The sequence below is a fragment of the Monopterus albus genome, unplaced genomic scaffold (genome assembly GCF_001952655.1).
Source record: "Monopterus albus unplaced genomic scaffold, M_albus_1.0 scaffold2.1, whole genome shotgun sequence".
NCBI lineage: Eukaryota > Metazoa > Chordata > Actinopteri > Synbranchiformes > Synbranchidae > Monopterus > Monopterus albus.
In genome coordinates, this window is record NW_018127882.1 from 2,894,019 (window position 1) to 2,921,641 (window position 27,623).

Here is a 27,623-nt window from a genome sequence, read left to right on the forward strand (position 1 = left end):
GCGGGCTGTCAGAGGTTTGATCCCTGGCTTCTCCTGTCCACATGTTGAAGTGTCCTTGAGCAAGACACTGAACCTTTGGTAGTTCCCAGTGATATCACTGGTGTGCAAATGGGTGAAAGGGAAATGATGTAGCTGAGTGTGCTTCAAAGTGTAGAAAAGCATGATTTAAGCCCATTTACCATATCAGTGCTCAATACATTCAGTTCTGTCAACCACTCTCCTGAGACGATTAGTCACCCGATGTTCTGCTGTATAATCTTGTCATGTGGAGATTATAAAGGCTGAACTTGAGTGTTGCTCGATTCTTCCAGTGTTCCAGGAAAGGAAACACTATTATCAAGGCAGCAGACAGGAACCAACAGGAGGGCACCTGTCTGTGAGAGCTGGAGTGGATTTGCAACATCTGCTCCATGCAGGAGGGATGCCACCTCCATTCACCACTACTTGATTAATTATTTGAGAAAGAGAGTTACGCAGCCAAGAAACTGCAAACTGTGTGCACATGCAGATGATCCCATCTCATTTTGAGTTCAATGACGCTGGTGTCTCAGGAAGATAAGTTACTAAAATCTTCAGCTGTGAAGGTTGATAGGTTGTCTACACATTTGTTAAAACTTCTTATCTGAACAGGAATGATTATGTATTTTAGGGGAGTTTGACTTTCCTATATGTTTATATGTGGTTGGAAACCACAGGGATCTTTCTTTGAGACAGGAGTACTTCACAGTCTCATTAACAGCCAGTGTATGGCGAGATGCCGGCCTTGTATGTAGGGGCCTTTGACTCTGTCACCACCCTGTAGATCCAAATCCTAACAGTTTCGATGCCTTGTTAGGCCCTAATTAATTGGATCTAGAGAACACCACTAAGTGTCTGACAGCGTGATGAGTGATAACTGTGAAACCAGAGCCACATTCCCATGGATATGCCCCTGGAGAGGAATCACTCCATATTAGGTCCATTGACTCTCAGTCACACACTTTCTATGGGATTCAATACTGCTGCTGTGATAACATGCAGTGGGGGCCCTGCTGTGAGAGCTGCAGTGGGTCTGAATTTCTATACTGCGAATCTCACACTGACAACTCGCATGTTGACATTTGGCACGTGTTTTATGCCGGATGCCCTTCCTGACGCAACCTGGATTATATACTTAGCATGGCAGAATAGAAACATGAACAGTATTGTATTTTAAAAAAATTATATTTGAAGTTATAATCTCAATTTTTATGAAATCAAACCTCATTTTTGAAACTATTAGGTTTTTTTAAACTGGACATTACATGATTGCCTCTTTATATAATATATTCATTGTTTATATAATATAGTATATTCATTTGTGTTGAAGGAAATGTACAGTAAGTGCGACTAGATTACATTTTCCATCAATTTAACGAGTAAATGTTGGTTTTTAATGTACGTATTTGGCAGGTCACAAATATGTTGACAGTCTATCAGCAAAGTGTTCTTGCAGCTGGCATCATAAGGGCTGTTTCAGTGTGGGATGGATGACGCCCAAGAGCCGGGCCACTATGAGGAGCGTCTAAAAGAAGTTTTTAACAGTTTCGTAAAAAGGTCACGAAGCATTTATGTCCATAAGCAGTGGCTGCCCTGTGCCTTGGCAGATGCTTCACCTAATGGGGCAAGAGCCACTCACCCACAGTCACGTGATTTATCTGATAGAAACAAAAAGTGCTGCCAAAGTGGAATGTATCTTTTGCTTCTGCTAAGTCATCCCTAGTAATTGACAAAAAAGAGGCGTGTTTGCCATATCATAAAGTTACCGATGAATACCAATAGTTCATTTTTCTTCTTTCGACACTGGAAACAGTTCTTCTGTTAAAAAAAAAAGAAAGACTTCAGAGTAGCGTACTGTGTTTGCATTAGTGCCACTATTGGAAACGTGAAATCACATTTTTCTATGAAAGAATGCGCCAAACCCTCCTTTCATAGCTGGAGGCATTTGCGGCTGCATAGCTTGTGTCGAGTCTGAAAGAGCCCTGAGCCAGACGGTGAAATACAGGAGGCCTACCTGTTGAGGAAGATTTGCCATTATTAAGGGTCCTGGGTTGTGATTTCATGCGCTGAAGTTTATTAGTAAATGATGCCATCATTAATGGTGCAAAAAAAGCCTAGCAGAAAGTAGAAAAGCTGAGAGGTCTCAGCTCTGGTTTTGGCAGGAATGTTGTTGTTTTTGGGATGCTGGTCCAATGCCCTGTAATTCTCATGGCTTGCATCATAATGAGATAGCTTGATATCTCTTACAATATCACATGTTCGGCCTACAGAGGAGGAAGGAGCTTTTGAGCCAGCTTGTGGGAGGGAGGAAGAGGATGTTATGTTATAGAAACTATGGGGCTATTGTGCAGAAGAAAAGGTCATAGTGCTGAAGTTATTGCAAGGCCAAACTTTTGTAGCCAGACTTTAGAAAACTCGAGTCATTTCAGGATTCATAACAAGTATCTCTTTGACTGCTGTTCGAAAGGTTATGCAGAAAAACATGATGGCATTAAACTTCTTGGACTAATTGTGATCAGAAGCATGGCCACAGTACATGTGCAAGTCTTTTGGTAAAACCAAATTAGACATATTATTTAATGGTATTTCATGTAATGCCATTATAACAGCATAACCTTTTGGGAAATGACCCCACTGAAGTCAGTTTGACATTTTAAAGTATGAAAATTGTTAAATAAAAAAAACCCCTCCTAATTACCATTCTCAGGTTAGACATTTGTGCTTCATTTCTCCTGTGAATATATTCGGCTCAGACTGTCACTGTTTTTAGTTCCATCATGACCAAAGAGTTATAGTTCATCTCTGAGTTTGGATTGTCAGTGGGGAAGTTGTACACCAGTAGACTCTAAACCTGCTGTTGAGTGTTGTTCAATACCAAAGTACGGTAGCAACTGAAATGCACTGTACTGACAAAGAGGGAAATAGTCATCTTAAATTTGCTTTCTTCTCTGCTGCTCGTTACTTTTTGGTTTTCTCCAATATCTCAGTCTCTAACAGCTATATCTACTCCACATATGTTGGATCCATCCATCACAATGTGATTTCCTGAAATTTTTTTTTAATTCTGTCTCTCAGAGTGGGAATGCACCTACAATGTGAATTTCAGAGCCCTCCATGATTTCTAAGTGGGAGAACTTTCAAAATCGCAGGGTGTTCAAATACTTCTGTTCCTCACTGTAATGAGCACTCGACTTTGTTGTCCAGTTGAGTAAAATAACACCACACTTTGCTGTGTTTTTTTTCTGCTAAATCTGCCAACATATCTCCCATCTGCTCTCCATAGAAACAGTTTGTAGTACATTGGCAAAAGTGCCATAAACATTAGTTTAGCTTCTTAAATGTCCCCGGGGAGAAACACTGGCAAAAATCTTTGTTCCATTTCTCTACAACATAAGAAATACATGTCTCAAAAAATAGATTTTGGTTTCAATATTCTAGAATGTTGACCTTCTGACTAATCAGTTGATCCCTAGTTAGCAGAAACCCACATCTAGTCTTGGCTGAGGGGAAAGTCGGAAGTATTTTTCCATCCCTGAATTCACATATCATTCAGCAGTCTGTCAGTCTGTTTCTGAGCATTGTAAGGTTCTTTATCAATACCTTCACAGAAACACAGTAAATGTGATTAATGAAACCACTTATTCAATTAGTATTAGTAATGTTTGGCCCTGCAAGCTATAACCCCAAATCAGAAAAAGTTGGGATGGTATGTAAAATCAAAATTAAAACTGAAAATAGTGAATTGTAAATCATCTGTGTCCTCTATTATATTGAAAACAACAGCAGCATATTATCTGATGTGATACCCCATCACTTTCATTCTTTGTTCAGAATAAACACTCGTTTCAATTCTGATGCCTGCAACTCATTCCAAAAGCTATGACGGTCGGATTTCAGGGCCAGTAATGATGTAAAACAATTAAATGATGATTCTGTTTCAAACAGGTGACTGCAATCATGACTTGGTACAAAAGTGGCATCTAGGAAAGGACGAGCCCTTTAGGAGCATAGATGGGCCGAGGACCACTAGTTTGCCAACATATGTGAAATAAAATAATTGAAATGTTTAAAAACAATGTTCTTCAACAAAAGACAGGAAGGGATTTGGATATGTCGCCCTCTACGGTGCAGAACATAATTAATAGACACTTCTAGAAGCGACAGAACCATATGGGCTCAGGTTTACTTTGGCACACCTGTGTCGGGCACTACAATACGTGGTTACATCCATAAATGTCACTTAAAACTGTACTGTGCCAAAAGGAAGCCCTATGTCAACAGTGTTCAGCGCAGTCGACTGCTCTGGGCTCTGAAGCATCTGGGATGGACCATCACACCGTAGAAACGTGTACTGTGGTCGGACTAATCAGTAGTTCAGGTCTTTTTCTGGAAGGAATGGATGCTGTGTGCTCCAGACCAAAGATGAAAAGGACCATCCAGACTTTTACCAGGAACAAGTCCAAGGCATGGCTGCAGAGGAAAAGGGTGTGAGTGCTGGACCGGCCTGCCTGCAGTCCTGACCTGTCCCCAGTAAAGGATCTATGGCACATTTTGAAACGCAAATTCAGCCAATGAAGACCCAGGACTGTTGTGCACCTTAAGACTTATTTGCAGAAAAAATGGAACAAAATGACACCCGACAATTAATCACTTGGTGTCCTCAGTCCCGAAACGTCTCTTAACTGTTGTGAAAAGGAACGGCAACATCACACCGTGGTAAATGATTTACTGTCCCAACTTTTGTTGGAATGAGCTGCAGAAATCATAACTGGAGTGTGTGTTTACTTTGAACAATGAATAAAATTGATAAGGTATCACATCAAATAATGTGCTGCTGTATTGTTTTCAATGTAATACAGGACACAGATGGTTTACACATCACTATTTAGAGCTTTAATTTATATTTTACATATTGTCCCAACATTTTCTAATTTTGTGGTTGTACAATCTGGGAAGTCTGTTTGATAAAGTAACTGAGTTTCAGAGCTAAAATTAATGAGGACATTGTTGTGGTTTATTGCCAGTGAAAGTTAAACTGATGTGGCTAAAAGAGAAAACTGTAATCATTGCATGCACAATATTGCTTTTGTTCGGCAGACGATGCCTAATGGCTTTTTTGTTTGAATAATGGATAACTGTTTTAGTGAGACTTTCATTTCTGTTTATAGCTAACGGTAAATAGAGGATGAAGCTGTAGAGTAAAAAATAAATTATGTTCATAGAAGATTTGATGAGAAATAAACAGTTAAAATGTCATTTAACGTTCTAAATAATGGTGGTAATCTGGAAACTTATCCCAAAACCCATGATGTGCACAAAAAAGAACTAACCAGACCAATTAGCAGCGTTTCTCTACAACTGTATGAGGGCATATTATGTTATGAATCACTCCTGAGATACAGTATGTTAATGAACAGAGGAAAATGTTGAGGGTTCACTGTCATCCTCTCTGTAGTCCTAGTATTTACTGTAAGACTTTGCGCAGCACTTCAGCATCCGATCGTAAATTTCATTTATCTCTAACAGTGTTGTAAGCGTGACTGACAGCTCAGAAAATGACAAATAGGTGCCCAGGTGTTAGATTCTTGAAGAATGACTTTCACAAATCCTTTGCAATCATACTCGGAAGTCTCACTCTGACAAATGGCCCTGTTTTGACACACAGTAAAGCTAAAGAAGAATTTACAAGCAATCGCTTGTTTAGCAGTGGCCAGCATGAGACCCATTGTGACTTCATACGTAAGTTCCTTTTGATCTCCAGGCCATGCCTTTCAGTGTCCCTCAAGCTTTTGTGACCTATCAGTTGAGGCTTTAAAACAATAAGTCACAAAGGAGCCCAGAGAAGATGCAACTGAGCAGATCACTGTTGTAGTCCCACGGGTCCTGATGACTGATAGAGTCCTCTGCTCTGGAGTCTACCATAATAGGTTAACATCTGGTCATGCCATCCCACATTTCACTTTTTGTCACCTAATGTTGGCTCTAGGTGAATGATAATGTCCCTACGCTCACATTATTTTACAAAGACTTTTAAGCGTGCATGTAAAGACACCAATTACAGATCATAGGGACAAACGAGGAATAGAGAAAAATCTAATTTATTGTAACTGTAAAACACATTTAAGTCATGTACAGCTAAAATACTGCTACAGCTACTACAACCTCTACACACACACACACACACACACACACACACCACTAATGTAGTCTAGACTTGTACAATTGAAAACACAGCAAAGGCCCCTAAATTTATAACCTGAAAACACAACAAGTTATGGAAATTGTAACTCTTCGGCAATGAAGGCGAGTGAAGGCAATCAGCTGAATAAGCTGTATCTCAAGATTCATGTGTGAGCTCCTACCACTGCATCTGCTTCTGCTGCATTACACCACAGCGGACAGGTTTCAAGGACTGAAGACAAGCTGGGAGTCTGGGCAACACAGCAGACTGCTGTTACAGAGTCTCATCAGTAAAAGTGCCCATCCATCATTGTGTTGGAATGTACGGGCCCTCCCTTGTCCCTCAATGACTCTTGAGTGACAGCCACAGCTGGCAGGTATTATGGGCTTGCCACAACATCAGACTCAACAGAGGGTTAATACTCAATCACTTTGTTACAGCAGCACTCACTTCTACAAGATACTGTTTCAGCTGATTTAAAGTCACTCTGATGGACAGTTTTCCAGTTCAGGACGTATGCCAAAAAGAATGTTGTTTAAAACAATGTGTTAGTCAACTGACTGGTCTCTAAACCCCTCCCTAAACAGTGGCTGTCTAACCATGGTACCTAGTTACAGCTGCTTGCTTACACATTAAATAAAAAAGGCCCCATGTATGCCTAGCATATATCCACTAGTATTTCCCCACTGTGTGGAAGCCAATCCTAAATACCGTTGGAGTTTTGACATTTCATTTTTTTTTTTAAATTATAGTTCAGGTGTTATTTTCCTTTTTTCAGAGAAAATCCAGTAATTCAGTCCACTTGACCTCCCCCTAAAAAAACAAAATAAAATAAAAAAAACCCAGAAAATTTATGATGTACCCTAGGTCTTTCTTCCCCACTGCAAATTACCTTCCTCCACACCTTTCATAGGCCCCAACATTCCGGCATTGGGGCCTTTGTCCAACCACTTCTATCGCTTTCTGAAGCCGACAATTTGACATTGGCCTCTCTAGCATCTGAAATACAGCTCCCATGAAATAAAAACTTAGGCATGGCAGCACAGGTAATTGCATCAACAGAACATGGTTTTCTCCACATCCATAAAATTTTCTCTTCTACATCCAAGTCATAACCTGCTATCCAGAAACTTCCACAGCATTCACTTCTTCTGTTGAGCTAAGCCAGATGTCAAGGGCTTATGATAAATGCTGTTGGTTAAACACAGGTTATACATAAATATTGAATAAACAACATTAGTGCATCTCATATGTACAGCAAAGGCACCTTTTAATGTATGAGAACAAAAGGTACTTGACAAAGCATCAGTATTTGATGTCCTGGAAATGAGAGCACAGCTGGGTTCTCTTACATCCACAAGCTCCTGCTTCACCTCCGCTCTCTCCACTGGGAAAAATCAATAAGTTAGCAATACTGTGTATGTGTTGTGCTGTGCTATAGCAAAAAGCTCGACAGGCATGCAAACAGTGAGTAAGGTCGGGGCAGGCTCACCGAGCACTCCTACAACTGGTTTTCCAGATTACTGAGAAGAAATCAAAATGAGATGATTAGCAGCAATTTTAACAAGGTTGGTGACTGTTTATAAGACATTCTGGTCTTATTATAAAACCAAAATATAGAATAATTGGCAACCGTCTTGAAGAGTGAACTACAGATTTTAATGAATTAGGACCAATATTTGAACTGTGCTCTGCACCCTGGATTTGAGGAGACCCATCATTTGTATGCCCTGGCTGAGGTGAGCCAGCCAGCAGAAAAACATGGTGTGTCACACTCTCTGCAAGCAAAGGGCAATATGCTGGTATGTTAATTGCAACCATTACATACTAACACTATAAACTCATAATGTCACCATTTCCAAGTGAAGATAAAGCAGTCTTTGTTGTGTGACATTGAGCCTGAACTTGACAAGCCCTCACACCAACACACAAATTGATGAACACACACACACACACACACACACACACACACACACATACAGCACTGTTCAGTCTTGCACTGAAATAAATCTCAAATATGCTGGTATGTTAATTGCAACCATTACATACTAACACTATAAACTCATAATGTCACCATTTCCAAGTGAAGATAAAGCAGTCTTTGTTGTGTGACATTGAGCCTGAACTTGACAAGCCCTCACACCAACACACAAATTGATGAACACACACACACACACACACACACACACACACACACATACAGAACTGTTCAGTCTTGCACTGAATTAAATCTAACTTTTTAGAGTCGATCTGATTGAAACTGTTATGCATATCAATCAAACATGTTTCATAACTTCTCCTCCTTCCATATAAATGTTGAGGCCATCTGTTTCCATGTGACACGGTCTCACCAGCAAGACGTATGCAGAAGTGAGTGGGTGACTTTCAGAGTAAGACATTTGTAGATATGTCCAACAATAACATCTTTCAGTGAAACACAATTCCATTTTAATTCTCTTTGATATTTGATTGAAGCCTTCCACAAATTCTCCTTCAAATTCAGCGTATTACTGGTATGTTGATATACTGTACTGCAGCATGCCTCCTCAGACCCTGTGCACACTAATATCTTTTCTGCACGTGTTGGCCTTTCGTCCACACCAAACCATTTTTTAAACAATACATTTAAACATAAGCTCTCCATTAGAGCTTAAAATTAATATGTAGCCACTTCAATAATTGCTTCATCAATTCAGTGTGACAAAAATGGCACATTCATTACTTATAGGTTTAAATGTGAATATTTTCTAGTTTTCTCAGTCTGATTTGATAAGGAATTAAATATCTTTGGGTTTTGACCTAACAAGACTTGAAGTTGGTCTAACTGTAATAGGAATATTTCACTGTTTTCTGGCATTTTATGGACTAATTAAGATTAATTAATAATCAAGAAGTAGAGGAGCTTTGGCTCCTTATTGTTTTCAGATTTAGCCAGGTTAGAGTGAACACATTCACCAGGAAGGCCTGTTGTTTATCGACTAACCTAAACTGCCAGAGGTGGTGTTGCTGTTGCCATTGGCTATCTCTGCCGTGTCCCCGTGTGTCTACATCTTGTGTTTTCTTTGGACAACACTGTTTGCTATCAGTGTTGAGATCTGCTACTTGTTAGTCCCAACCAAATGATGTGACAGTATCTGATCAGGGTTCCAGGTAACAAATTGCCTGCTACTAATTATACACCACCAGTGGAGTGAGCCTATTCCAAATGCTAGGAACAAAACAGGCAATGGATCTGTAGCTGTGTTTGTGTCTGTGTGCCAGCAGGTGGGTGGTGTTGGGCTGGTTTGAATTTTGGCACTTGGCCCAGGACTTTAGGATTATTTCAGCCTGCCAGTGATATAAGCCTCAGGTGGTTAGGAAAGCCCTTAGAGGAGGAACAGTTAAGGCTTCTGCTGAACACACACATCAGTGGACTATGTTGCTTCTGTTTCACTTCAGTAACAAAAACAATGTAACAATGCTCGGGCAACGTCCACCCAGGTTGCGCTAAATTTCGGTGTTTATAGCAGTGCACCATTTGTTTTCCAGGTATCTAAAACAGTCTTCATGTGTTGAGTGATTTAATTAATATGTCTGACTAAATAAAACCTTTTAATATATCTTCTCTGCTTGCTTTGAACAAAAGTGAAGTGCCTGGAGAATTTTTTCTTTACTGTGATCAGTTTCTTCTTTTTTTTTTTAATCTTCAAGAGCACCTTATGGCTTCATGGATTCACTGCAAGTGTGACACAGGATATATTTGCCTGACAACTGGTTTGGCAAGAGTTGTCCATTGTGATGTGTCCTTGTGAATGGTGCTGAGCCAAAAAAGGGGCCACGCACATGCAAACATCTGTCGTCTCCAGCAGTCTTTAAAACCATTCATTGAAAAGAACGATAAGGAAGAACCACAAATCCACAGACAACACCAGTGAGCCCTACATACACGGCTGTGGGTTTATTTACAGCACACATTGTGTCATTAATTCCTCAAAACTGCGCCTGTAAATCATCATCAAACATCAGAAGGGCAATGATGATGATGAGTTTATAGCGCTAGTGTTGAAACAAGGTTTACAAACAGCAGTTAATATCAGAGTGAAAAAGGAAAATGCCTTTGTGAAGGACATGCTGCAGGTCAAACAACCTGAAAGAATAATGCTGCACATCAGATTCCATCTCTCACTTTATTTTCTAGTTCCACTTTTTCTTCAGTCACCCTGTGCTGAAAAACTGCACGTGCGCATGTTTACAGGAAAGTGCTCCATATATCTGAAATATTCTTGAGATTTGCTGATTGCAACCATTTTTTCTTTTGCCATGCTAGTCCACTGCAGTGGTCCAGACTGAAATATCTCAAGAAACCGCCATGACATTTTGTACAGACATTCATGGTCCACAGGGTATGAATGTTAAAAACCTTGGTGGCCCTCTAACGTTTCATGTAGAAGCATCAGCAGGTCAGTGTTTTCACTCATCCAGTGAAATACTGCAACATCTACTAGATGGATTGAGAAAAAATATATATACATTTATGGTTCCTGCATGATGTACTGTACGGTAACGCTGTGAGTTTTCATCTAGTCTCCCAACATCAGGTTTACATTTGTGATATTGAGCGAACATGGTAAACATTATGCCTGCTGTATGTCAGCATGCTTCCAGGTGAACCCCTAACCAGGCCTGTAAGCTCCTCCCCTAGCCAGGCATAATTGGATAAAGTATTCAAGACTGTGATCTTGTTCTTTAAATGACAGACAGTGCACAGGGAGGACAGAATTACTGTTGCAAATAGAGATTCTGTCATCAGACTCTGATGACAGAATCTCTATTTGCAGAATCTCTATTTCCTCTGATGATCAGAGGTTGTCTTCCCTAAATTGTTGCTTGCATTTTTTTCTCCAATCTTACCCTGTGGTAATGAGAACACTTCATCCTGACAGTGATATAATCTTATGTGTCTTTAAATGAATGCCACTGCTTGAGTCCTGTCAAAAGTGCTGCTGACAGAGGTTGAGTAATGTCATAAATTACTTAATGCTCCTTTAGTTCCCAGACTCCCACCACACTGTGCACATGTTCTCATTCAACGAGAAGCTAAAACTCACATTGGCTCTCAAAAGGATAGCACAACAAAAACATACTCAATCACACACATACAGTACAGCCACTAACTGTTACTAGTCAACTCATGCACCAAACAGCCAAACAAATCTTAATGCTACAAGACATTTGCAACTGTGCCAGTCACTCTTACAGCATCTAACCCTGGGATCAAACGGACATGGGTGCTCACTCAAAACAACTATTCCAGTCATGAATAACAACCACCATCATCATCTTCGGCATGGTCACATATAATCTTTTGTTTACAATTCACTCTCCTCACAAAGCAGCCCTTGCATTACAGGAACAATTTAAATGTTTTTTTTTCCCCAAAGTGCACAGTGGGAATGTGAAATTCAAAACTATAGGTATAAAGCAAAAGAAAAAACCAAAAGTGTGAAATGTACGTTTGAAAAGAAAACACCTGTGTTACTACTCTGTGAGAACATGGCAATATCGTTCATCACGTGATTAATAATAGGCATGTTTGACAGTGTATGTGCCTTTGGGAAGGCATGTAAACACATGCAACATAATTAAGAGGAGGCTGAGGACTGACATCTGTGACATCTGTGACATAGGCTTTATTACCAATTAATTATAGTGGATTTAGCGCGGCACACACACATGCAATAGTTTGTTTTGGAGAGTTGAGTAATGCTTGGTACAAGCCGGGATTATGTACTGTGTTTGTTATTCACTTAAATGCCCTTCTGCAGTGTTTGTGTCCATGTTTGAAGGTGGGAAAGCAGCGTCGGTTCAGGCTCAGCCTCCTGCAGACACTGCAGGACCATATCCTTTCCGGTCGAAGCGGCACTGAGGGAAAAGTATCAATAGTGGTGGTGGTGTTAGTGGAGGAGGGGTGGTGGGTATCAGGGGACTAAATGACGCTATCTTACAGACTTGAGATGTTGCTTAGAGGAAAACAGGCTTTCAGTGCTTTAAGAGACTTATCAAGCTGTCAAATGTTTGCATGCTTTGTTGCCACTGTTTTTGTAATGTGATGTTCTTTCTGCACAGTGAATTCATACAGATGTTTGTGAAGATCAGGAAATTTATTTAACTTATTGCACGTTACCATGTTATAATATTCATGATTTAGACACTTGTACCATAACAAACTGTATCATACACCTTTTTTTGTTTAACAGCACTGATGGGGTTGCTGATGCTTGAGCTCTGGTTATGGAAGGGTGGGGCTATCCTGGTTGAACTTGGCTCAACATTTCCCACAATACATCACACAGTGGAGTGTCAACTGGCAAGGCACTGAATGGAGCAATTAGATAAATGCAAGCATGCAAACAACTACTACTACTAGAATAGTTGTAAAATCCATTCTTCTACCTCTGTGCAGCATTTATTGCTTGATAATTCCTCAAATTCAGATATTTTTTAGACAGACCGGACTCGTTGGACTGTTTCATTGTCTCACCAGTACATGAAAAGACATGTTCCCAATAACAAAGCTGCTTGCAATGATGGGGATGTTTTTGGTTTGTATTGGACTTCACACAGTCATAAACTGACAATAGTTCAAGCAGAGCATTCAACTCAGCTGAGTGTGTTCTGTCACGTTCAACTCTCTCACATCAGATCCTTGGTACTACGCTGCTATGACTATACAACTCCCATCTGCTATTTGTTCTTACACCATCAGCTGAGCATCTTCTGTTCCACCTTCTTACTACCTACTTCCTATGGTGTTTTCTGCCTTGTGCCATTGGTACTGTATATCCCATACATTAATCTGTGTCCTGATCAAGATTAGTCTTTTCTGCATGTCTATTCATTCATTCAGCAAAATCCTTTAATGTACCAGTAAGTATCTTTGACTGAATAGTTGTTCCTGATATGGTTTGTAATCTGACAGCTCTTTCTGTCTGACACTGTTGATAAATAATTTATATGGCAAACAGGCACCATTTGGTCAAAAATTAAAAAAAAAAATAAACCCTGCTGTTGCTGTTTTTGTGTGTGTAACACATGGAGGTTACCTGACATATTCTGCTGAGGGTGTGAACGTTTCTCTTTTCAAAACCTTAAAGCTAAATCTGTTTTTTTTTCTAGGTCTATGTGCACTATTTGTTTGATATCTAATATGAAGTATGAGTGTAGCTGGCATTGCTTTATTTTGAATGGAGATGGATATTTGCCCAAATTCAATCTACTCTGCTTTGAAGTTTGAAATTGCTAATACTGTGCAATAAAAGCTAATAACATTCTCCTATGCAGAGTATCAAACAGCAGCAATTTAACAGAAAAATATAGGCTCCGTTGTTGCAAAGATGTCCTGCACTGGCAGAATAATTTATATCCACTTATACCTAACTGTTCTGCTCCTAGAAGTTATCAGTGACTAAGCAAACAATGTATATAGGACACTTAAGGAACTGCATTATTGTCACAATATGATAAATTTCACTTTTCTTTCACCAAAACTGATTATTCATTTGGAATTTATTAAAGGGTGGCACTTCTAACCAGTTACATTTTTAATTAGTTTTGATAACATTTCAAAAGAATACACAAACTACAAAAAGGGGTTTTTACTGATATTGCTTGATAGGCAGGAGAAATACAAATAAAAAAGAGCATGAACTCTGGAAAGGCTAGTAGTACTGCAAGCAGTTTGAGAGAGAAAAGACAAACATATGTTCAATATGTGCGAATGCCAACTTTAATTCTTCAACTTCATATTTTTCCATTATGGGTTAAACAAGACAACTGGAGGAGCTTGTAATGAAGGAGCAGCTGAAGGTATGTGCACTGTTGGAAGAAAGGAAGTAATAGAAGTGCAAGTGAAAAAGAAAGGAGGCATGAAAGGATGTGTCTGACTAAAGTAAAACTAGAGTCTCACAGATGTTATGGGTTTTGACACACCCATACAGTGCTGACAACAAATCTAAGCAGCAGGTTTTTTGTTTATTTGTTTGTTTGGGGGAGGGGTAGCCAACACTTTCAACTGTATCCCAGGGTGTTCTCTCCTAGTGAGAGACTATGAAATGTGGTGGAAAGATGCAGTAAAAACTAGTAAGTAGAGCTTGAGCAAAAACTGAGATGCTGCTGAATCAGTGCAGTTCTCAGAGAAGGAATAAAGGGGTTACCACCTGTCCAGAGCTAAAACACAGTGAGTATTGAATTTAAGGTTAAAAAATATATACATGTTTAAAATATTTTAAAATGTTAAAATATTTGGACATTTGAATTAGTTAAGTGTCCAGAAGTAGGTGCCAAAAAAAAAATATAGACAAAAGCTGGGAAATTAAGACCAAGCATACTGAATCAGGTATTTTGCTAAACTGTAACCTCACGCCATTTGTCATAGTGTTAGGCAACACGGCTGGAGGGTACTCACTTTAAAGTGTGGCTGCTAGTTTTAATCCAACTCCCCGAGATCAGGTACAAATCTTAAGAGCACTGAAACAGGAGGCGATGCTCATTAAGTACACCAATACATTACCATTTCCCCCATAGCCTCAATGCTTTGTAGGTATGTAGGAGTGAGAGTAACGTTCCAGCTGACTTCATTAAGTTTCATTTTCCATTTTATCTCTTTTGGAGTGGACCATTAAGTCAGCGTGCAAGGGTAACTGATCAGCTAATCTGCCTGTGATTTATGTGGAAGGGAAACTGAGGACTTAACTGAGCCTCAGAGCACACCGATTACTGACATGGCTAATTGGCTAAACCCAGTGGTACATTGAGACAGGCTTATTGGAAATGTCAAATCAAGCAGCTCATTTGCATTCATGATGTATGGCGTCTATTCCAGCTTCTGCCCAGGCAGCACAAACTGACACACATAGCTGTAGGGGAAGGGCCTAGGATCACTGCCTCGAATTTGCCAACTGACCATCTGGCTTTCCCGGACGATAGTGTTGGTTGGATCGTTCCCCCCCAAGCCTCTGCATGTCTGTATAGGAAGGGCTTAGCTGACATGTGCTGAATAGAGTATAAAGGCTTGGGTAACTCCTGATATGACTGAGACTCAATACACCTGTGGGGTTTGAGTAACCAAACTTTAAAAGCAGATGTAATAGATTAAACAGTTCTGACGGCAAGGAAATATGTGGTTTTATTACTTTCTTTTTTCTTTCCTTCATGAGTGTTTTGATGATCAAAACAATGCCTGGAACAATTTCGGCCCAAAATTACCTACAGTGTAAGCAGATAAAAGCAGCGTGAAATTGAAAAATTTTGATTTAAGCAGATGGGGTAAGGAACATTACGACAAACGGCAGAGGTGCTATGAATTTACAGTGTTATAGTAATAGGATCCACTTGGCTTACTTCAGGTCATGCTTGGGAATATATTTTTAGAATAACCTGAGAACAGAAATCTAAAATCTAATTCTCCAAAGTCTACTCCTGATTAGCAATAGTAAAAATGTTGCTTTATAGCTTAACTGGACACACATAAGGTGTAAAACATCAGCAACAACTTGTCATGTATAACGAACACTAATGGAGAGTGAGGCCTCATTGTAAGTCATTGTACTTTCTTAATAACAGAATAATTAAAAACTGGGGAGAGATGAAACAAGAAGCATACAAAAGAAGCACAGCAGCTATTTTTTAAAAATTCACCACCTCCACTGCAATTAACTCCAGCAAGGATGTGTGTTTTATGTGGCTTATGATCATTATGACAAAAACTTCTCCCATTAAAATGTTTTACTGCTGTTGATATTTTCTATACCTGAGGTCGACATCTTGATGTGTAATTATTACACTGCTGTCTGTACTGTAAAGGCTCGGTTGCAATATAGGTTGCTTTTATACACCTATGGTATTCTGGTGACTTGTTCATTTGTGAACATCTAATTTTAAATGTGAAAGTAAATTTGTCTGACCCCAAATGCTACTTAATTTGACTACTATTAAGCCGCAGAATGTAGAACTTCAGTGGATAAGCTACCTGTGTACTGAGTTACCCTAACTATGTGTCAGCAAGCTGCACCAGCAGCACAAGGTGTTAAACAACAATGCACTCAAAGTCAAGATACACAACAGGATATAAAATGCAATTACATATGACTTCCATATTAATGCATCCTGGTGTCAGCTGTTTGCAAGACAGAAGAGCCATAACATAAAATAAGGAACAGTCACAATATATTTGTGTTCTCTCATGATTTAACTAACAAGAATATACCACACATACTTAAAGCTACAATATGCAAGATCTAGAAATTAAGCTAACACTAGCATGAGACTCTAAGGCAAACTACTCCTCTCCTCTTCCAGTGTGAGAGAACTAGCAGACCTCATTGATAGCTGTGAGCTCCAACCCCTCTCCACATTAAGAGATGTTTTGGAACATATTGCAAATACAGCATATTACACAAAGGTTTCATACTGTGTTCACTTTTACTGGTCATTCCATGTTCACCTCAAGTTCGTATCCTACCATCTGAGCCCAGAGATGCGAACGAAAACCAACATCTTACCAGCTGTTTACTGGCTCGCTAAGATAAAAGGACATGGTACTGCCTGGGTTTTCACCATAGCAACAGATTAATACCTATTGTTCTTTCACTGGCTAATACTCTGTGTCTATTCAGTGTATTTCACACACCTATTATTTGAATTCCCTGACCCACTGAATAGGACAGTCATGCAACAGAAATGAAGGAGTCAAACCTATTCAGAGCAAGGTTTGTCAGTGAATGAGAGCATAGATTAGTATCTATACAAGTCTGCCACTCAAGACCTTTCACACTGTAGCGGAAAATAATACACGCACTTCTTCAATGGGGAAAAGTGTGTAGTGTACATTCAGCCTTAAAAACACTTAACTTGTATTCCGGAGACATTAGCAATAACACCTTAAATAATTCAACAGGGGTCCATATCTAATGTATCTGTATAAAAAGTCATGGCAATCTGTCAAATAGTTGTTGAAATGGTATCCACCTGGATTAAAACAGTGGAGAGCCAGACAGACATTTCCATCCTGAGAGCTAGGCCACTAGCATCCTGTATATAAAACAGGAAATGCTGTCACACAAAACCTACTCTACTGTACTAGTAAATCTTCATTGTCACTCAGCCTAAAAATAGCAGACTGAAAACTGAAGGTTCAGCACATCTCCAGTGTCTGCTCCATTCCCTCAACCTGAAGGTGCATGATGCATCCCAACTTTCAAAGCAGAGCAATGAGAAGTATTACCTCTATTAAAATGAGCTGCAATGATTTCATACTACAAGAACCTCTAACCTCTGCCTTCTCATGTTTTCAGAATTACAATAAGCCACCCAGCAGACTGAAATTACTGCTCAATATCCCCTTTCAACTGATCAGATTTTTCCTTGTGTGTAACATACTTGGCCAAATAAAGGTGATTATTATCCTTCGGTGTTCTTTATTTTCTCCTCCTTTATTATTCCTGACATTTGGTTCTGACCTTTCAGCTTGCACCTCCTTTATTCTTAATTTTCCATCTCATCTCACAACCTTACAGTATCTCATATCTCCCCTGTTGTACTCTGATTTCTTCTCCCACAGCTCTGTTAGAGGTCATACTGGCCGGCAGGGACTGCTTATTGGCTGGGGACTCATGCTCAAGTGATGAGACTTGTAGTCCACGTCTGCGGACGTTGCGTCAGTGTGTGGCAGGAAATGGCAGCGTGAAGCTGGGCCCCGGTGCCAGGAGTCAGTGTGCCAACGCAGTGTCCGCCCTACTGTCCAGCCCCTTACATGGCTGCCAGTGTAAACGGGGCATGAGGAAGGAGAAGAATTGCCTGAGCATCTATTGGAGCCTGCATCAGTCCATCATACATGGTCAGTGGTTACTTGATAACAGCTGTCTGAACAACTAAAAATCACAGAATCAGGATTCAGTTTTGTTCATTAAAACAAACAGTATCCTTAACAAATTAAAAATAGGTAGACCTCAGTGGATAAATGAAAATGACTACATGACAGATGAACGCATGTGGATGAACTGTGGTGTTAACATTCAATCCAATGTGTCTGTCTATGCATTATTCTTTCAGGATTCAACCTGGTGGAGAGTTATCCATACGAGACAGTTCAGAGGGACTATGACTATGTCCGCTTGGCCTCGATTACAGCCAGCAAGTTCACTGACCTTCATTAACTTTCATGTTATTTTATACCACTTTGAAGATCTTTTATTCTAGCCCATGTACACGACTCTGCTGAATGTTCCCTGGAAACATGCCCAAGGCAAACAAAGGGGCCATATGTTCCTGAAAGACAGTTACACAAGTATTACCATTCATCTGAACACAACTCTAGCATCCAAAATGATGTCTTTACCTTGAAGTTGTTGAATGACAACCTCATTCATATTCCAGAATGAGTTGAAATAACATAATCCAGGAGTCACTGAATACTAATGCAGTCGTTTTACATACTACTGACTTAAAATGATAGAATAACTCAACTGTTGCCTTGTTTCTCGTAGCCTCAGGCTTCTATAACAATGCAATCTCATTAAATTTATTACAACTAAAGCCCAGACTCTGAAAAGCAGATACAAAAAAAAAAACAAACAAAAAAACAAAACAAACAAACACACAACACACTTTTACATGACAAATGTATACGTACATACATACACACACATGTGATGTCACAAATACCGTTCTCAATTATTCAGTCAATGACAAAACTCGTCAGTGATGTCAGTGGATGGTTCTGTTATTAGGACACAAGACTCATGTCTGACATCAATTACAAACTACAATCACAAAAACTAGATTTTCTGACCAGTCACGTTGCAGTTTACATGCATGTCTGTCCAGACATGAAAAACTATCGGAGGCCGTTTATGCTGTAATTCATACTTTCTCACACAGACACAACTATACTCTTACACGCACACACAACTATACCCTCTTACATGTACAGTGAATCTTGCACAAACACTACAATACTCTTACACACACACACACACACACACACACAATGTCCATGTTATACATGATTAATAAGCTGCACTTAAAAGGCTTCATTGAGTCGCGGCCTGTCCGCCATGTTCTCCTCATGATTGGAAAGGCGGGCCAAAGCCTTCCTGTACGAAGATAAGCCAATCAGGAACTGGGAATTCAGTTGCATTTCCATTTCAATCAAACTCTCCCTTACTCACTATCAAACTCTCTCACACAGACAACTATTCTCTCTCACATTCACTATCATTCTCTTACATATGCTATTATTCTGTTTTACATATACTATTAAACACATTCTACCAATTGATTACATATACAATTATTCCCTCTTAAACTGTCATGCAAGATATATAATATATGCATATGTGCATGCAAGTGTGTGTATGAGAATATATGGTACTGTCTGTGAAAGGGTGGGCCTATGATGGTGCATATAAGAGAGTATTGTTGTGTGTCTTAGAGAGAATAATAGATTGTGTAGGAGAGTGTGGAAGTAAATAAAGGAAAGTATGACTGTACATGTAAGAGGGTATAGTATAGTGTGTGTGTGCGTGTAAGTATAGTTGTGTCTGTGAGAGAAAGTATGAATTACAGCATAAATGGCCTCCCATAAGACAACCTGAAAACAAAATGCCTCCGGCCACGTCTGCCTCTAGCAACAGCTGCTGCTGGCGTGGAGACATAATAATCAATGCCTGGTAATACAAAGCAAAGTAATGCACATTAAAGCATGATGGCCATTGTTAAAAGGCTTTCAGACACTGTCACATTGACACCCCCTTAAATTATAATCTGATTTGATAAAAGCAAATTGCTTGTGCATCTGCACTATTTTCACATAATATGTGTGATTGGCTGCCTATAGTAACAAATGGAGGGAAAGTCATAATAATATGGTAGTGACGCACATTTACAGATAAGAGAATGACAGTGAGGGTTGTAAAACAGACAGACATCACTGTATTGAAACCTGAATTGCAGTCAGCTCTTCTCCAAAAGTCTGGCAGTGCAACATATCAGATAACCATGTTGATCTTCATTAGTTGGAGGAAATGTGTGTACCTGGTTCTTGTGGCAAGATTAAAATAATGATGCAGTTTGCAAAAATTGATATATTGACAATAAAATTGTGAAAAGCATTTGTTTAAGTTGAATAACAGTGAGAGTTGGGTGCTTAATTTGGGAATAATTTAAGTAGTTGTCATGTAATTGTGCCCTTTTTATAACACAACAGAGAAGAGACACCTCAACCTAGTTATTGTGGTCATCAAGAAATGAGCCTTTATTGTTTATTTGCAGACATCTCCACCTCAAAGCAGAATTCCAAATTGCCTATCCAAAATTCTGAAACTCTGACAAGACAAGCCACCATCTCAGCATTTTGAATAAATAAACTGAGTACATACATGCTTTAATTTACAAAAACAAAACCTCTTTGCTCTTTTGCTATTCACACATTTCTACACTTGTCTTTGACCTTACTTCCATCTACAGACACTGATGCTGGCATGACAACTGTCAATCACTGCCTGGATGCAGCCAAGGCTTGCAATGTGGACGACTTGTGCCAGAAGCTCCGCACAGAATATGTCTCAGCTTGTATCAAGACCACTGTGAAGTCAGGCCTGTGCAACCGGCCAAAATGCAATAAGGCTCTGCGCAGGTTCTTCGACCGTGTTCCTGCCGACTACACACACGAGCTGCTCTTCTGCCCCTGTACAGACACAGCGTGTGCAGAGCGTCGAAGACAGACCATCGTTCCCAGCTGTTCTTATGAAAGCGTGGAAAAACCCAACTGCATCACACAGATGAGGATCTGCAATGCTGACTATGTGTGCAGGTCAGTACTGAGCAAAATGGGAATATTCAATGGCTTCCATTAATTTCACTGTGTTCACTGTGAGCCTTCCTCGCATGCCCAACAGATATTAAAGTTATTCCTCACTTAGCCCTGGCCTCATATGGATATAACACATTACTATAATATGATCATGATCGCCAAGATTGTTTTGCCTAATGATCCAACTCTTTTCTACCAAATCAGCACAGCTGATGATTCATTATCTCCACTTTATTCAAGTATCCCTTGGATATAGATTTTAGATATACTCCCCATTCATATTTGGGCCAGTGCTGTTTAGTATTATGGCTCTTTGAAACCAAATAAACAGCCATTCAATCAACAAAATGGCCTGCTGTTTTAGCCTAAAGCTTTCTACCACCATTGGTTAGAACACCCCAGAGAGCCTGTTGGAATAACACATTAAATATTTAGCACAGATAAAGAGCCAGATAGATCAGAGTTATCACTCATTGCTATCTCTGGTCATGGCCATTATTTTTCACAGCCCCATTACACTCAGAGGGCTTTACTAATGATCCCAGGTCTGAGAATGAAATAAATTACTCTATCACTTTGACATTACAGACCAGTGCTTTCAGTCTTCACCACAGCCAACAATATTTCTTTTTGTCAGAGGGACAAACTCTTAATTAAAAGACCAAGTTATAGGCAGAACAAATGTATTAAAAGAACCAACAAACATTCTACGTATAACAATACAGGGATCTATCATGTTACTGCTAACTGGTAACCATTTCTTCTGAAGGTCTCGTTTGGCACAGTTTCAGTATGACTGCGAACCCTCCAAAAAGTCCGCCGGTGGCTGCAAGAAAGGGAACTATGGAGCCTGTCTCCTTGCCTACACAGGGCTCATAGGTAAGTGCACACCTAAGAGGCAAAACAAAACAAAAGGGTAGGAAAAATGGAACGACAGCTGTAGGGTTGGGTATCCTTTAGGGGTGTAGCAGTTCTGAAACCGAAACTGCCAAACCAAATGTCCATGGTTTGGGTTCACGGCTCTGGCAGACGGCTGATGACACCCTCAGGCTCGGAAACCACAAAACACCAAACACTACAGTCATTCAGATCGATGCCATCGATGCTGTCATTGTTTTTTTCTAAAGTGAACCCACATTTCTAACCATTTACTGCGATCCATCTTTCACACTGTTGTAGCCATTCATGCAACAAACTGACATGCTGTTGCATTGATGCAGGATGTAGTTAAGAGACAGCTATATACATCCTTGCAGATAATTCTCTTTGTTTTGTTTAGTAACAGCCCCCCCCCCACACTTTGTCTTTTTTTTTTTTTTACAGGTACTTGGTACTTGGCACTTTAGATTAAATTCCATTTTGGAACCAAGTTTTGGTTCCCAACTCTAACAGCTGGCAAGAAAAAAAGACTGTATGCAAATAAATATGTGCCATGTTGTGTGAGAAAATAAGAGAGAAAATTGTGAAAAATGAAGGAGGCAGGAATGAGTGAAAGTTAGCTAGAGGGTGAATGAATAAATGCAGAATGAGTTAGGAGTGAGTGGGAGAATGAAATAAAATCTTTTATTCTAAACCAAAAGACAGAAGTTCAAGATGGTTTAAGATACAAAAAAAAAAAAAAAAAAAAAATTACAGAAGAAAGTGCTTTTTATTCAGTGCAAGTTGTTTAATTTGATTTTATAACAGCTGTCAGTAAACAAACAAACAAAAGCAGCCACTTCTTTTCCACACACTGGAGAGAGGCACTAACCTAGTGCATTTCAAGAACCTCAGATGGTGCTCCTCAGAACAAACATATACTTGGCATTTTCATTCCTGTGTTGCATTTATTAAAAGCACTTGTAAACCCAGCTCCACTATGTTAGAAAAAAAACAGTGACAGGAAAAAAAAAACTTAAATGCCAGTGACCTAAATTGGAGTATCTCAGTATCCATCTATTATATTATGCACATCAGTTTACAGCCTTTCTAACCAGCAACACCAGGAGTTTATTGTCCCTTCACATAACATCAGTGTACAGGAAATGCAGTGTTCATTATTGTTTCACAAAATAAAGTAGTGTAACAATTTAAAGGTATATTTAATACTGACCGAGGCATGATACGGTCTCCCTGCAGGAAGCACAATAACTCCCAACTATGTGGACAACTCCACGTCCAGAGTAGCTCCATGGTGCTCCTGCTCGGACAGCGGGAGCCGGAGAGAGGAGTGTGACAGTTTCCTGGGATCCTTCACTGATAACATCTGTCTCAGTGAGTATTTGCTTTCATATGACAGGGAGGTAGAAGATGTGATATGTTTTTGTTTTATTTTGTTTGTTTTCCTTCAGCCATCTTTATGTTATGTTCTTTATGCCTTCCAAACTACCTTTAGGTCAGTTTTTATAGATGAGTCAGCTACTGAGAACTTAAAACAGTGGAATGTCTTTACAGAAAAACTTGGCTAGCAAGAGTGAGATATTAAAATTTGGAAAATATTGTAAAATGCTATTTCTATTTTGCTCCAAAGACATTTTGTCTATTGTACTTATTACAGTCTTCTCAGATCCTAACTGTTAACTTTTGTATTTTCCTATTTCAGCATGAAAATACAAGTTGAACGTGCGTCATACACATTTAAAGTAACAATTCAACATTTGGGAAATTACATTTATTTGTTTTGTTGTCAAGCATTAGATAAGATCGAAAGCATTTTCACATCTGTGCCAGATGTTTAAGGCGGCAGCCAAACCTCTATTGAGCTTAGTTTAGCCTGAAGACTGGAAATAGTTGGAGCAACTAGCCTGACTGTCCCAAGATAACAAATCCACTTACCAGAATTTGTTTAATCTGTACAAAAACCTAAGTCTACAAAAGGCTAATCTGTAGTTTCTTGGGGGGTATGTAACTATTTCTTGGTGAGGAGAAGTTAAATAAATGTAAAAATAAGCTAAACTTTATAGACGCCTGCATTGGGTTGAAAAAAAAAGTGAAATCAAGCAGCTTTTTTGCATTTATGCTATATTTAAATATATCACCAGATCCATATAATCTAAGACAAAAAGTAAGGATAAGGACACATCTAGTCTGAGTGTGAACACAGCAAGACTTAAACAGGTACAGAACCGTTCAGCTGTAACTAATACTGGTTCACAGATACGTCACTGGCCTGTTTGGACTTCTTTGATTTCATATCATAATCCTCCACCGCCAGTACAGCCAGAGTAGTTTCCTTATGAAATGAAACTCAAAAAATGTCTTCCCTATCAGACTAATTTGCAATGAAAACCTATAACAGGGGACAATTAAACACATTTGTTATGGAAAACACGTGAGTAATCTGTGCAACAGCAGTAAGTGACAGGACCGACCTGTTGAGAGTCAGTGAGACAAGTGCTTCCAAGCATGCACAAACAGCAGCAGAGCAAGATGCATTTGAATCTGAGAGCCTGCACATGTTGCAGAATTAACAGTTTTCTCTCTCCCTCCCTCTTCTTCAGTGTCTCTCTACCTTTTACTCGTTTACTCCTCTCGTTATTAATCATCCCCTTCATGCTGTTTCCTTGGTAATACTGCCTCAGTGTCAGACAGTCACTTCTTAGTGAATTATAAGTAGGCTGGTCCTGTGATTATTAGGAATTTGTATATTTATTAAATCTTCTCGAAACACCTGATGCACAATTTTTTCACCCTTTTTCTTTCAGACAGTTTAATCAGGAAACTTTCTTCATGAAGCTGCTGGTTATTTTGGAAACTAGTATTTATATTTTAACCCTTGCATGCATGGATGTTTAGCTAAACATTCTTCTATACCTCCAGTCTTAGGTGACACGTTATTTCTGCTACACTGATTGAGTTATAAATCAAGCTCATGTCTTCTGAGCTCTCATCATTACATTCTTAGTCCTGTCTTATCTGATCGATCACTTGTCACAAGTATAAACTTTAGCATCAGTTCTTTCAGGCACAAGTCTTCAGTGTCAGTGTTGCTGTCGTCAAACTATTTCAACAACGTGCTGGATTTGCAGATGACTTGACACACCAGTGCTGCAATATGAATCCTAACAAGAAAACAACATTACTTGCTATTACCTGTAAATCATCTGGGAAAACAATAGATTAAAGCTGTGCTAGCAGCTCTGTTAGGCTGGAACATGCTATTGTCAACATGCCATGTCAGAATTTTTTTTCAACATCAGTAATGAGGTGGACTGACGCTGACCAACAAGAGCATATATGGTTCTTCTGTTCACAGTGCTTTTGGCATATTGGACTGAACCATATTCATTAAATATCACAGTGATACAGCTAACGTTAGCATACTGACTTTCGCAGTCAGCCTTGTAAAGTAGCTACCCAATCAGGGCTAGCTAGTTAGTTTTCAGTTTTACTACTGGCTTAAAACATTTATTTTTAACTACTACTTCAAGTTCTCCATGAAGCAGAGACAACACAGGCTGCTACGCTCTTCGTGCAACCCACAGACAGGTCCTTAGTTGCCCCCCACACTTTTTATGCTTTTCTGAACACAAGCAGTCAGTATCACACACACACTCTTCTTCCGGTCCCTGGCAGCTCCAGGTCATGAACAATGTCAGGCTGTGATCTGTCAGGTATCAACGTGCAGTCTGTCATATCCCTCGTCCAAGAATTTATGACTCTATAATCGTGTAAACAAACAAATCGTGTAGCCTGAACCAGGCCCAACAGACCACCATGCCATAGAGCAATGTGACTGTAACTACAGCAAGGAGTTGAGGGCATATGTGAATACAACTGGTGCATTAAACAGGGTGTAATAACGTCCCAGTTCAGCAAAATTAAAGTGTGCATTAAGGGGTAAATGTGATGGAGTAACCGAATGTTCAGCTACTCAGACTACATTCAAATTAAAGTTGACAGAAAACGTAATACTACTAAAACAAAGTAAGCATATATCAAAATAAAAAATTAAAGCAACACTGCACGTCATGTGATATGGATTACAGATTTAACATAAACAATTTAGCATCAGAAGAAACAGCAGTAGTATATAAAGTATACAGTAAACGATAGTGTATAAATAATGACAATAATAACATAGATTAAAGACAAGCACACATGCTCATTTCATAGTAGAGTGCTAATCAGGTTTTATACCCACATCCTACACAGGTGTCTTGTAATTTACTGGTATCTGTTCTTTCTGGCATGTTTCCTTATGCTAACTTTCTCCATTTCTCTTTTGACCCCCGCTCTAGAGCGTGAATAATTAACCGTCTATATTACTGACCTCAACGAGTATATATCTATCACTGAACCTGTACATGCGATGAGTATCTTTGCTTGGTGTGTGCAGTGAGGTGAATCTCTGGCCAGTCCTTCCTCACCCCCGCTGCCTAGAAAAGATACAGAGAGAGGTCTCAGAGTTGTCTGGCCAGTGCAAATGGTCTATGAGTTAATGAGGTCAATGTGGAGAGGCAGGTGCAGTTCGGATACTTGAAGAGAATACTGATTATTTTCTATTTTATTTTTCTCTCCTCTACAGACTGGTTCCAAACTAGCTCTGGCTCAGCAGAATTTACCATTCAGAACCAGAGCCATCTGCTCTGATGGAATAAGACCTTAATACAATTTGAAAAATATGGATCAAGGCAATGTTGCTCAAGTTTAATAACTTATTTTTTCAACTGCTTTGCATCACATTTAAGGAAATGCTCTCATGATGTTTGGAAGCGAATCAGACCAGCAGCTGACTCTCAGCCAGTCCAGTACACCCAGCCCCAGCCACAGCAGCAGAGAAAACAAGACCACTGCTTCTCCACCAGAAGCCTTTGAAACAACAAGGAACACTCTGGACACAATCATACCAACACAGGTGTGCACTTTTCTCATCATGGCTATCATGCTTTCTTTAGCAGCTTCACAGACTTGTACATCCAGCAGTGAACAATTTCACCAACGTTGTGGTGAAATGTTGCCATTTTTGAAAATTAAAGCCACTATATGTGGAATTTGAATATGATAAGATCCTTATAACCTGAGCTTTGTTTATAAAGGATGAGGTAGTCCCAGTGAAAACATGTGCAGTCTGTGTGATGCTTTCAGCCAGTCATCCTTAGTACTGCTGGCTGAATCCATGAGGGTGTAAATAATGGCTGTTCTACACACTGCAGTGTGTCACTGCATCAGTTCAGATGTCAGGGTGATTAAGATCTTTTTTGAGGCAAACTACAAACATTTGGATGCAGTATTTGGCAGCAGTACCATAGTGCTACACACCAACCAGATAATACCCCAACCCTGCAGAATGAGGTGTTTTGGAATGAAAACAAACATCTGACATCCTGACAACAAGCCAAACTTTTTTTTTTTGCTTCAGACACCTAGTTGGAAACTTCTGGCATGTTCCATTATGTTGGCCCACTGGCGCTCAGAATGCTCTTCTGTGCATAACTGTATACATGGTGAATCGAGAATTGATCTTTCATTACCTTTCAGGAAAGCTGTAAGAATTATGACCCACAGGTCAGAAGCATTACTCCTGGTAAATTACACATGTGTGTGTCATCACCCACTGTCCACATATTGTATGTATACTATGCACCCACACACATA

The 27,623-nt window shown here is 39.5% G+C and overlaps 1 protein-coding gene across 1 annotated transcript in view; it reads left to right on the top strand.

Moving 5' to 3' along the window:
- The window catches only part of gfra4b (GDNF family receptor alpha 4b), a 38,885-nt gene that overhangs the window by 8,659 nt on the left and 2,603 nt on the right, over positions 1 to 27,623 (top strand). The window contains exons 2-7 of the mRNA XM_020592555.1: positions 17,796 to 18,071; positions 18,287 to 18,367; positions 20,702 to 21,047; positions 21,817 to 21,926; positions 23,166 to 23,300; positions 26,717 to 26,883. Of these exons, the coding sequence (XP_020448211.1) occupies positions 17,796 to 18,071; positions 18,287 to 18,367; positions 20,702 to 21,047; positions 21,817 to 21,926; positions 23,166 to 23,300; positions 26,717 to 26,883 (1,115 nt within the window). The remainder of the gene's footprint in view (positions 1 to 17,795; positions 18,072 to 18,286; positions 18,368 to 20,701; positions 21,048 to 21,816; positions 21,927 to 23,165; positions 23,301 to 26,716; positions 26,884 to 27,623) is intronic.